Source organism: Medicago sativa, chromosome 5 (assembly GCF_051527215.1).
Source record: "Medicago sativa cultivar Bolivia chromosome 5, Bolivia_mono, whole genome shotgun sequence".
In the NCBI taxonomy this organism is placed as follows: domain Eukaryota; kingdom Viridiplantae; phylum Streptophyta; class Magnoliopsida; order Fabales; family Fabaceae; genus Medicago; species Medicago sativa.
In genome coordinates this window covers 45,781,978-45,794,039 of record NC_140753.1, presented here as the reverse complement: position 1 = coordinate 45,794,039, position 12,062 = coordinate 45,781,978, and the positions used below count along the sequence as shown (strand labels likewise).

General features: G+C 33.3%; 1 protein-coding gene across 1 annotated transcript; it reads left to right on the top strand.

The window, feature by feature from the left end:
- Positions 1–6,847: 6,847 nt before the first annotated feature.
- LOC146922413 (F-box/kelch-repeat protein At3g23880-like) lies at positions 6,848–8,053 on the top strand. The gene has a single exon (XM_085710833.1). The coding sequence runs from the start codon at positions 6,848–6,850 to the stop codon at positions 8,051–8,053; it is 1,206 nt and encodes a 401-aa protein (XP_085566959.1).
- Positions 8,054–12,062: the final 4,009 nt, after the last annotated feature.

Here is a 12,062-nt window from a genome sequence, read left to right as displayed (position 1 = left end):
TTTTGGTACGTACAATCCGCTATTCTAATGTGGCTTTTTTGGTACAAAATAGTTTATTGCCGCATTTTTCGGTATAATCCGTTCTTGTTGAATCAAGTGTATATTTTACTAAGAACATTTTATATAAGTAGTAGTTATTGTGAATTTTTTTGCCTACTCCATTAGATTAGTTTTAAAAAAAAATTATATGTGGCCACCTCATAGAATTATCGCTAGCTTCGCCGCTTGGCATGTGATGCCGACACGGTCTGCAAAAGCACACGCATTGACCGAATGTGTCATAAAAGCCCGCAATCATGCGGACACAATTTGCCGGGGTTGTGCCGGGGCCTATGCCGGGAGCGCATTTTGCCAGAGCTAAACCCACGGCAGACAATTTGCGATGAGCGGATTTGCCGGGTGATTCGCTCTGGCAAAACCCCGGCAAACGTCCAATTGCCAAGGCTTTTAGCATTTTACCGGGGCTTACGCACTCGGCAAAATGCAACATTTCTTGTAGTGAAAAAAAAATATTTTAATTCAAAACTTCAAAATGTATGCTTAAAATAAGAACAAATCTTGGAAACAAAATTGAACCTTTTAAATAATATGCAAATTCACCATGAAGTACGTACCATATATATAAATATATCAGCCCAAAAAATACCAAGGTGAAAAGAATGTCAAATTCCAAGATATGGCAACGATATTAAAAAAAATGAGCAAAGTGAAAAGATTTAATTCTAAATTTTTAGAAACATATCACTCAAAATTAATCGATATCCATATCCACTTTAGAAACTTGAATTCAATTGCATGAAGAGAAGCATCCTTTTCCGATCCATATTAATATCCAACAAATGTCACTTTAGTAGTACATGGATTCAATCAATTCATGCCAAAATATGAATATAAATTATGTCCAAATTAAAACATAAAAATCATAGCATAAAATTGAAAATCAATATCTCTTACTAGTTCACATAAATACCTTAAAACTTGATTCGTGTAAAAGCATAAAAAGCCTCAATCGGTACACATAAATATATACACATTGTTTAACTACCTTCATGAGTTAGTGACGAAATCAAGTAGCACAATCAATGCCCTTAACCCTTTATAAATATATCAACCCAAAAGGAGTATTCATGTTCCCAAGCATACAATAATTTCCTTAAGAAATATCGGAAGTCGCACAACAAAATTACACCGAGCTTTGCTTTGCAAAATCTCAAATAACAAATAACATGCAGCCAAAATATAGCAACTAAAGAGCTATTTACCATCAAAACTCACATAGGATGCAAAACACATATTATCAAACTCATGGCAAGTTATAATCAAAATCAAAACCGAAGGATAATTACTTTCTCGATGATCAAAATATAATTGGCCACCATCAACCCATTGATATATTTTTGAAAACCGCAATAAAATTAAAAATAACAAAATCATTATGAGTATGTTTTTGTTATAAATCATATTGATTCTCAATAGTGCAGAAATTAAGTGACGGCGGTAACATAAAACTGATGTCAATCAAAAGTGTAATTAATTTTTTTTTTAACACAGCCACCGCACAAAAGCACATATCAAGTTATAATCAAAATTGAAAAGCCATGAAAAAGATGTACTGATGTTAAAATCTTATAATCGCATGCCGATGAAACAATGATTAATTATGATAGCCATGCCAACACAAATTAATTTGCAAACGAGTAAGTATATATGTTACGATTTGCAATCCGATAAAGTGAACCAACTTATCAATAAATAAAAACCAACGATCCATAAAATCCCAAGTACGGATTAATTTGGGAAAAGTTAACCTTGAACTTTAAAATAGAAAATTAGGGTTCTAAATCATATAATAGTAGGCTCGATACCACATGTAAACAATTTATCGAGTTATTATATGAAATTAGAACACACTTACTTGGAAACCATGGTGACCGGATTCGCCGAGATTGAAGACAAAGTCTTCCTTTGCCTTTCACATGCTCCAAACTTAGGGTTTTCAATGGGGCAAACCACTAATGAGCGGGGAATAGTCGGAGTGATGGCAAAGGGGACCTAGCCTCTCTATTTATAACCGTGCAACCCTAGGCACCACCCATCATGGGCCTAGTGTTTGGGCCTACACTATGTTTCTACACAAATCAGATTAAGTGCCCAAAAGCCCAATATTTATTGATCACTTTTATTAGGGCCTAAGCATCATCAAATGGATCACAACATCAGTCCGTTTTTATTAAAACCAAAACCAACAATTGATTGTAGCCCACAAAATATTAGAAGAAATTCTAACATTCCTCGGTATAGCGTAACGAATTTGACAAGTCATTATTGTTCTGCGATACCTTATTTAGTACAAAAAATTGTAGTAGTGGCTCTATCGGTTTAATAACATTGTAGAGTAGCAAAATTTGAACAACTCAATGTAGAAGAATTTGAACTAACTGCTATTAATGAATAGTCGAGAATGAGTTGTTAGCATTCATTTCAATTATTTTTAGGATCTTTCCTAGATAGGCTTCTGAAGACGAAGAAAAGAACTATTAAAAGAGTTACTATCTGGTTAAGTGTTGATGTTCCTGAATAAAATTAGAGAGCATACTCTTGAGGTAACATTAGACAAACATGTTATATCTAAAGTGACTGATGCTACCATTTTAAATACTGTTCTCTCTCTTGATTTAAATTATTTTGTTTACTAGTTTCATGTGTTGTGTTATAGTCGTATCATCTCGTACCGTATATAAAGAAAACCGTCTCTTTCGGCACATTTTTGGGTTGGATTTTACTTTCCAAAAATACCCTTAATTTTTAATTTTAATTTTATTTTAAATACAAATAACACATGTAACAAATAAATAAGAATAAATTTAATTTAAAGAGAAAACTCACACACGATTCCTTATGAATTGTTCTTACTATTAACCAGTTATAAAATAACACGTGGATTACTAATCCATGTATAACTAATCGTCCCCGTTAACCCTCTTTTACCTCCATTAACCACATATCAAACTCACAAAAAACTAGCACAAAACAAAAACTCATGTTACTTTTTTATCGGCCGATTTTATATTGTACATCCGTGTTGTTCCCCTCAATGCAACCGACAAAGATTGCCAAGTATTTTCATATCCCTTCCACAAAAAAACGTATTTCCATATTATTTTATTACTTCCACAAAAACAGTATTTCCATTTTTATTTTATTATTTTATTAATATAAGTTACTCTTTCTTAGCCTTTGATCAATTGTAAAAAACGTGAACAAAAAATAATGGTAAAGATTGTACTTTAAATCCTCTAAAAAAATATTAGTAACAAACGTGAGCACAAAATAATGTTAAAGATTGAACTTTAAATCCTCTAAAAAAAATATTAGTAACAAACGTGAGCAAAAAATATTGTTAATGATTGAAGTTTAAATCCTCTAAAAAAAAGATTAATAACAAACGTGAGCAAAAAATAATAACGTTAAAGATTTTGGACTTTAAATACTCTAAAAAAAGATTAGTAACAAAAGTGAGCAAAAAATAATGTTAAAATTGGACTTTAAATCTTCGAAAAAGATTAGTAACAAACGTGAGCAAAATATAATGTTAAATATTGGACTTTAAATACTCTAAAAAAAAATTAGTAACAACGTAAGCAAACAATATTGCTAAAGATTGGACTTTAAATCCTCTAAAAAAATATTAGGACTCAAACTATTTTAGAAAAAGATTTGTTAGCACTATATTAAATATTAATGAGTAGGGTTCCCACGGTTCATAGTTCGTTCCTGCATTGTTTAGTTTTAAAATCGGGTTCCCATCCCTGCCCTTATTTCTTCTGTATTGTTTAATAATACGTTTTCTTTTGAAGGTTATATCCTTGCCGGTAATTTGTTTATGTTTGAAATGCAATTGTTGAATCTATAAAAGTACACATTTTCATTCTAGTGTATACCATGATTTAATACTGAGAAATTAAAGAAATCTCTTTGAGTAAGGTCTAATGAGAGATTGGAAAAAAGAAAAACGGAATTAATGAGTTTGAGACTAAGAACCCATTTGTTATAGCTTTTTTAAGAAAAAAACCACTTTTAAAAACATTGTATCCGTTCTATAAAGGTTTATATTATATCGTCATGCATTATTGCATTTCAGTTTATATAGTTCCCAGTCATGCATTGCTTTTGTTGGTTTGAGGTTCTAAGATCAGAAATAATGCTCAGGCTGCACAAATTTCGTAATGTCTCAAATTTTTCAGATGCTGTCCAATACTTGGGGTTAAACCTTTGAAGGGAATTATTTTGGTACTGAATAATGCTATCTTATTTATTCTATTGGCTCATTCATCTCCTCTCTAAATCATGGTTTTAATTTCTTCGATATTTTCACTGTCGCGTTCTTGGTTTAAATTTCTGCATAATCACTTTTGTTTGCTGCAATTTTTAGCGTTTCTGTTTTGTTTGCACAATTCTGCAGCGCTTTATTTTAACGTGTTCATTTCTGGTTCTGTTATTCTTCGTTTCTGAGATATTTTCTTCATCGTTCTGTTTCTGGTTTTTTCGTTTCTGCGATAACTGAGAATACGTTGTGGTATTTCAAATTGTTAGAACTTAGAAATATAATTTATTACGCGAATGAATTTGTGGAATGGTGCCTTCCGTGGTGATCGAATGGTGCTTGAAATATATAATGCATCTGTTTCTTTTAATTGTTGAGTATTATTTTACATCTTCTATGTTATGGTGTCTTTTCATTGAGGTTATGACACATGGAATACGCGACTAACAAGGTAAATGAATATGGACCTCAGAAACCTCTCTTGATGATAACTTATGCAAGCACTTAGTTTTGATTATTTTGTAGGACGTAGTTTGTATTCCTTTCCATTTCATAATTTTATTCAGCGTTATGAATTACTCGCTGTAGCGTAGTGGAATTTGAACAAGTCATTGTTGTTCTACGATACCTTATTTAGTACAAAAAGTTGTAGTAGTGGCTATAGCGGTGTTATAACATTGTAGAGTTGCAAAATTTGAACAACTCAGTGTAGAAGAATTTGAGTGGCTATTTCCCCTATCTGTGATCAACAATATTGATTTCATGTGATAAGAATGAATAGTCGAGAATGAGTTGTTAGAATTCAGTTCAATTATTTTTAGGATATTTCCTAGATAGGCTTCTGAAAGAAGAAGAAAAAATCTATTAGAAGACTACATTTTCATTTTATGTTATCTCATCATGCATTATTGCATTTCATTTTATGTAGTACACATGTTAATCCATTGCTTTTGCTGGTTAGAGGCCACATTTTCTAAGATCAGAAATAAGACTAAGATGTTATGCTAAATTATTAGTATGTTTGTTTCACATGTTGAAAATATGAATATAGGATGAAAGTGAAAGAGAATTAAGATTTTGACTTCATAGCCAATGTTGGGAGGTACATGATTTAAGGGTGTTAAATATATTGACATCAGAACTTGATGTTGTATATCATGAATATTAAGGGTGTTAAATATTTTACTGTACTGTTGTTCCATGAACTTTCCCTAGCCAGTGTAATGGCTCCATCCAAACCGTTGAGAATCTAAAAGAAACAGACGTGCACTACTTTCAACAGCCTCATTCCCACAACGGACTGAACCTTCATCGATAATCACTGTTAGGAAACTACGCACAATTTCCCCATAGTCGGATTAAGTGGAAGTGAAATAAATGTGGAATAATAACACACAAGATTGTTAACGAAGTTCGGCCAATAATGCCTACTCTCCGGACTGCTGCATATCTCTTTAATAAAAAGGGAAATATATGTGTTTACAAACACTCACAAACTCTCACTACCCACAACCCAATTACACCCAAGAATTTTCTCTAAAATTCTCTCACTGATTTTTCTCTAACTCTATTGATGTAATTCACTCACTTTACTTGTGTTGTTGTGTTTTGCTTCTGATGCCGAGCCTCTATTTATAGATGCAGGAAGTGGCTTGTTTTCCATGTTCATACAATGTGAACTTGTTCTTCTATGTTCAACAATTGATGCACCATTTTTTACTATTTCACCAACACTTGCCATGCTTTCAAACTTGGTTTTTGACACAATTTGAAATTACCACCATATGCTACTATTCATATAGCATGCTAGTAAATCAAATTGGTTGAGAAAATCTTTCGGTGCATTTACTATGGTTGGACAACAAACTATTCACCAACAATCTCCCACTTGAAGACTGATTTCAATCTGTCTTCACACCTCGATCATGCAGCAGCCTTCTCTGATCTCTTACTCTAACAGGCCAACTGAAGTTGATCACAACTTCGGTTTGACGATAGTCACCACTTTTGTTTTGTGGTTTTGGTGTTTAGTTTTTATTGGTTTCGGGGGACCTCGGTGGAGGGCGTTTTTGGTTTGTTTGTAGACGTTTGTATTTGATGTATGGGTGTTTGTTTGAATGTTCCGCGTACGACACACTTTTCCTTTGTATGTTGCTATTTAGGTCTCCTAGCTTAGCATTTCTCGTGCTAGTTAGGATTCTTTGCGTTTTGAATAAATTTCATTTTAGCTTCTTCAAAAAAAAATTAATTGAGTTACATAATAAAATCTAATTAAGTTAAAAAAAAATTAAAGAATAGAAATTTAATTCGTTCCATTGAAAATCTGAAACAAAACCATCACAAAATTCATATGAGATTTTGCCCCAATTTAACTACAAACCCTACTTCCAATTTTGCAATAATCAAATTCTGAAGAAAATCAAATTTTAAGGGGTATCATCCATCATATTCCAATCTACTAACTATATTCACTTTCAGATTTCAAAAACCTGATTTTCCCCTCTTAGTTCCATACAGAATAACATGGCTAACAAGGCAGTCAAAAGAAACGATACCGTTTCTTCTCCAATACTGACTGAGAAAACAATCACCACGAAGCCGCAACAATTGATCGGAACCCTAACTTCATCGTCACTTCATGCGTCGCCACTTCCCACTATTCCTTTCGATCTCATTCCAGAAATTCTCAATAGGCTCCCTGTGAAACCCCTCATGCAATTTCGATGTGTGTGCAAGTGGTGGAATTCTCTAATTTCTGATCCCAAATTCGCCAAGAAGCACTTTCGCTTCTCAAACAAATGCCTCATCCACATCTTAACCTACTCCCCACTCTCACGCAAGTACACTATCAAGTCTTACCCTCTCGACTCTCTTTTCACCAAAGATGTAGCCTGCAACAAAATCGCGCAGCACGAGATTCCGTCCAACCATGCTGTTTCCATTGTTGGCTCATGCAATGGCATCATCTGTGTTGCCGAATATCATATTTATGAACGCTTTGCTATCTTTCGATTGTGGAACCCTTCCATTAGAAAATTCATTGAATTGCCCCCACTTGAATTGCAACGTAATGGTTCTATTCTTCAGATGCATGGCTTCGGCCATGATCCTATTTCTGATAATTACAAGGTGGTGGTTGTTTTTCGGGATTATCGTAGCACTGATAATAACAAAACTGATGTAAAGGTGGTTCATAACGTGGGTACCAATTTCTGGAAAGACATTAAAGAGACATTCCAATATGAACAGTTCATTGTGGAGCAGGAATCGGGAAAATATGTGAATGGCACGATTAATTGGTTGGCTTCTAAAGATTATAGTAAAGGTCAACGTTTTATTGCTTCTTTTGATTTGGGAAATGAGTCTTATAAAAAAGTTTTGCTACCTGATTATGATTATAGAGCAATAGATTCACGTACTTTGCACTTGAGTGTTTTCGAGAATTGTTTATGCTGGATTTCTAGTAATGATGTTTGGATTATGAAGGAATATGGGAATAAAGCGTCTTGGACTAAATTGTTCACTATTCCTTTCATGCCATCTAATTATTCCGTTGCCAATGTAATGCATATTTTTGAGGATGGCCTAGTGACGTGGAAGTCTACACAGGATTCGACCCGGAACTTGGTTTTTTATAATTCTACAAATGGCTCTGTAAAGTTTTCTTATTTTCAGTTTGAATTCATCCTAGAAGTCTGCGTTGAAAGTTTGATATCACCTTGTTCTTAATGTTAGAATGTAGTTATGATGCTATATCGCTTGAACATGAGATTCATGAACTATATTTAATTTATGTTTATGATATTTATTTTGTACTTGTTCTGATTATTAGCTACTTCATGGATCATTATTAATTAATGGTCATCTTAATCTGTAGCTTGATAGAGAAATTGTAGTTATTTTCATTTATTTGATTGGTAAAGGTTTTTATTATATCCTCATGCATTATTGCATTTCCAGTTTATATAGTTCCCACTCATGCATTGCTTTTGTATGCTAAATCATTAGTATGTTTGGTTAAATGCCTGCTATAAGCCGCACAAATTTCGTAATTCTCAAATCTTTCACACGCTGTCCAAAATACTTGGGGTTAAACCTTTGAAGGGAGTTATTTTGTTATTGAATAATGCTATCTTATTTATTTTATTGGCGTATCCTTCTCCTCTCTAAATCATGGTTTTAATTTCTTCGATATTTTCACTGTCGCGTTCTTGGTTTAAATTTTTGCATAATCACTTTAGTTTGCTGCAATTTTTAGCGTTTCTGTTTTTTTGCACAATTCTGCAGTGCTTTATTTCAATGTGTTCATTTCTGGTTCTGTTATTCTGTGTTTCTGCGATATTTTCTTCATCGTTCTGTTTCTGGTTTTTTCGTTTCTGCGATAACTAAGAAGTCGTTGTGGTATTTCAACTTGTTAGAACTTAGAAATATAATTTATTATGTGAATGCATTTGTGGAATGGTGCCTTCCGTGGTGATGGAATGGTGTTTGAAATATAAGATGCATGTCCTGTTTCTTTTAATTGTTGAGTATTATTTTACTTCTTCTATGTTATGGTGTCTTTTCATTGAGGTTATGACACATGGAATATGCGACTAACAAGGTAAATGTATATGGACCTCAGAAACCTCTCTTGATGATGATAACTTATGCAAGCACCTAGTTTTGATTATTTTGTAGAACGTAGTTTGTACTCCTTTCCACATCATAATTTTATTCAGCATTATGAATTACTCGCTGTAGCGTAGCGGAATTTGAACAAGTCATTGTTGTTCTGCGATACCTTATTTAGTACAAAAAGTTGTAGTAGCGGCTATAGTGGTGTTATAACATTGTAGAGTGGCAAAATTTGAACAACTCAGCATAGAAGAATTTGAACTAACTGCTATTTCCCCTATCTGTGATCCACAAAATTGATTTCATTTGATAAGAATGAATAGTCGAGAATGAGTTAGAATTCACTTCAATTATTTTTAGGATCTTTTATATAGGCGAACTAGATCTGGTGCAGTCACAGCAGGACATTCTAACAGATCTAGTCCGTCCAATCTTCAATCAGCGGCCAAGATCATTTTACTCTTTAAAATCAAATTTGAATTGTTCGATCTCAAATCAATGACCGAGTTAGATGAACAGATGTGGTTACCGCCTTGAATGCTCTTGAATAAATTCCTGCAGTGGTTGCAATATCAACCATAGCAGTTACTAGCTACTTTAGTATAAGATGTCATATTCTATGCTGTAACTTCTATACTACCCACTTTCACCCAATGCTCTGCTACAAAATTGGGACTTTTAATGCATTGACTAACACCGACCAAGTAAGGGTCCAAATGCTCGTGTTTTCAAAAAATGGAAAAACATCAAATGAATAAACACTCATTTTAGGAACCAATAGTTATTTTGAGATTACTAAATTGATCAAAGCTGATATTGAAGTGAATGTTTTTTGGCTCCCCATTTTTCATCAACATAGGAGTTGAAAATTTGTTCAGGGCAGTTATCTTTCATCTATTTGTTTCTCAGTCAGTAATATCGATGTAGGACCTTGTAGGAAATCCAAAAATCCGACATGGTACCATCATCCTTCATATACTGGCCATCTCCGTTGTAAAAATATCCGTCACCACAAGCCATGATGGCACCAAGTCCGATATTTAACTACACTGGTGGATGTATTCTAGTTATTAATATCAGGTTCCCTTCCCTGCCTTTATTTCTTCTGTGTTGTTTAATGATATGTTTTCTTTTCAAGGTTCTGTCCTTGATGGTAACCTGTTTATGTTTGAAATGCAATTGTTGAATCTATAAAAGTACACATTTTCATTCTAGTGTATACTATGATTTAATACTGAGAAATCAAAGTATCTTTCTAAGTAAGACTTAACGAGAGATTGGATAAAAGAAAAAGGAAATTACCGAGTTTGAGACTAAATATAAAATCCGGATAAGGAAGGCTGATGTTGAGGCGAACGATGAATCTGGTATGAAGTAAATCCGGATAAGGAGTACTTGTGAACCCCGTGGGTGGTAGCAAATGATATGTCTAGTCTTATTATGTTGATGGTTTTCTAGAGGTATTAGTTTAAAACTTGATATGATCTTCCTTTTAATTGCTTTCAGCTGAAATAAACTTCAATGGTTCATGTCTTCAAGTGCTGGTGTAGATTTTGTACGCACTAGAAAAGGAAATAGAAGTGCTGATTGGCTTGCTAATTTTAGCATTTATGTGAATCATTTGAATTTGATCATTTTGGAGACTCCTCCTGCTGAGCTTCAGAAGCTCATGTTTGATGATATTTCTGGCGCTTGCATGCCTAGGAATGTCCGGTTAATTTCGTAGTTTCTTTTCTCTTGGGCTTTGCCCTCTTTTTGTACCAAAAAAAAAAAAGAGAATATGATGATATTATCTAGATTAATTTGTGGGTTGAAAGAATAGTATGACATACTAAAAGTTTCATGTTAAAATGGTTGAAAGAATTCAGTAAGCATAAATGGATTTATATTTCAATAAGTTGTAATACTTACAGGATGGCCAAGTGTTGTTGAAGTCTATACATAATTCAACCAGGCAGTTGTTTTTTCACAATTCTATAGATAGTTCAGTTTCAGTTTGAAAGCACTCACCTCAGAAGTCTGCGTTGAGAGCTTGATATCACCTTGTTCTTAATGTTAGAATGTAGTGTGATGCTATGCCATTTGAACAAGAGATTGAACATAGAAACTATATCTTAATTTGTGTCAATGGTGTTTATCTTGTACTTGTTTCTTCATTATTAGTTACTTGTATTGATTATTAATTAAAGGTCATCTTAATCTACAGCTTGATAAAGAAATTGTTGGTATTTTCACCTATTTGTTTGTAAAAGGTTTATGTTATCTCATCATGCATTATTGCATTTGATTTTATGTAGTTCACAGTTAATGCATTGCTTTTGATGGTTTGAGGCTATATTCTCTAAGATCAGAAATAAGACTTAGATGTTATGCTAAATCATCAGTATGTTTGTTCAATGCCTGCTATAAGTTGCACAAATTTTGCAATGTCACATGCTGTTGAAAATGATTTGTATCCTCTTAGTAATGATGACTAACTGAGTATATATTGATATCAGAACTTGATGTTGTATATGATGAATACAAAGGTGTTAATAATTTGAATATGGTTATCTTGGTTATTACAACCAAAACCGTAAGTTATCAGCATGCAAAACCCCAAATCAGTTTGTTTTAGTACTTTTCTCTTTAGATAAATAGAACTCATTAAGTAATGTCACAACATTGCTTTTTGTAACCATTCTATTTCTATCACATCATCAACCTATTATGTCTACTCTCAATCGCTTGTATGTATGTGTGTGTGTGTATATATATATATATATATTACAACATTGCTTGTATATATTTATTTATTGACTATTACTTTTCCCACCCTATTTTATTCTTGATCGCACACCCTTTTTTCTTTTAAAAATTCCCTTTGTTCGGATTTTATAATCCGAAACTAGTTTGGATTATAAAATCCGAACAACGTCAAAAACTGAAGGCCAGCATGCCTAAGACTCGTACGGAATGTATAATCCGAATTTTATTTGAATATTTCGGATTGTATAATCCGAAAAATCCACTTTTAAAAAGAGTAGGAAAATTTTTGGTTGCCTAGGACCTAGCAGGACTTCACCACCTTTATCATCAAACACTCCCGACACCTTCAAAAACACTCCATTTTAGGCGAAAA

Coding starts and splice junctions, on each gene's coding strand:
- LOC146922413 (XM_085710833.1), top strand. CDS start 6,848: ATGGCTAACAAGGCAGTCAAAAGAAACGATACCGTTTCTTCTCCAATA.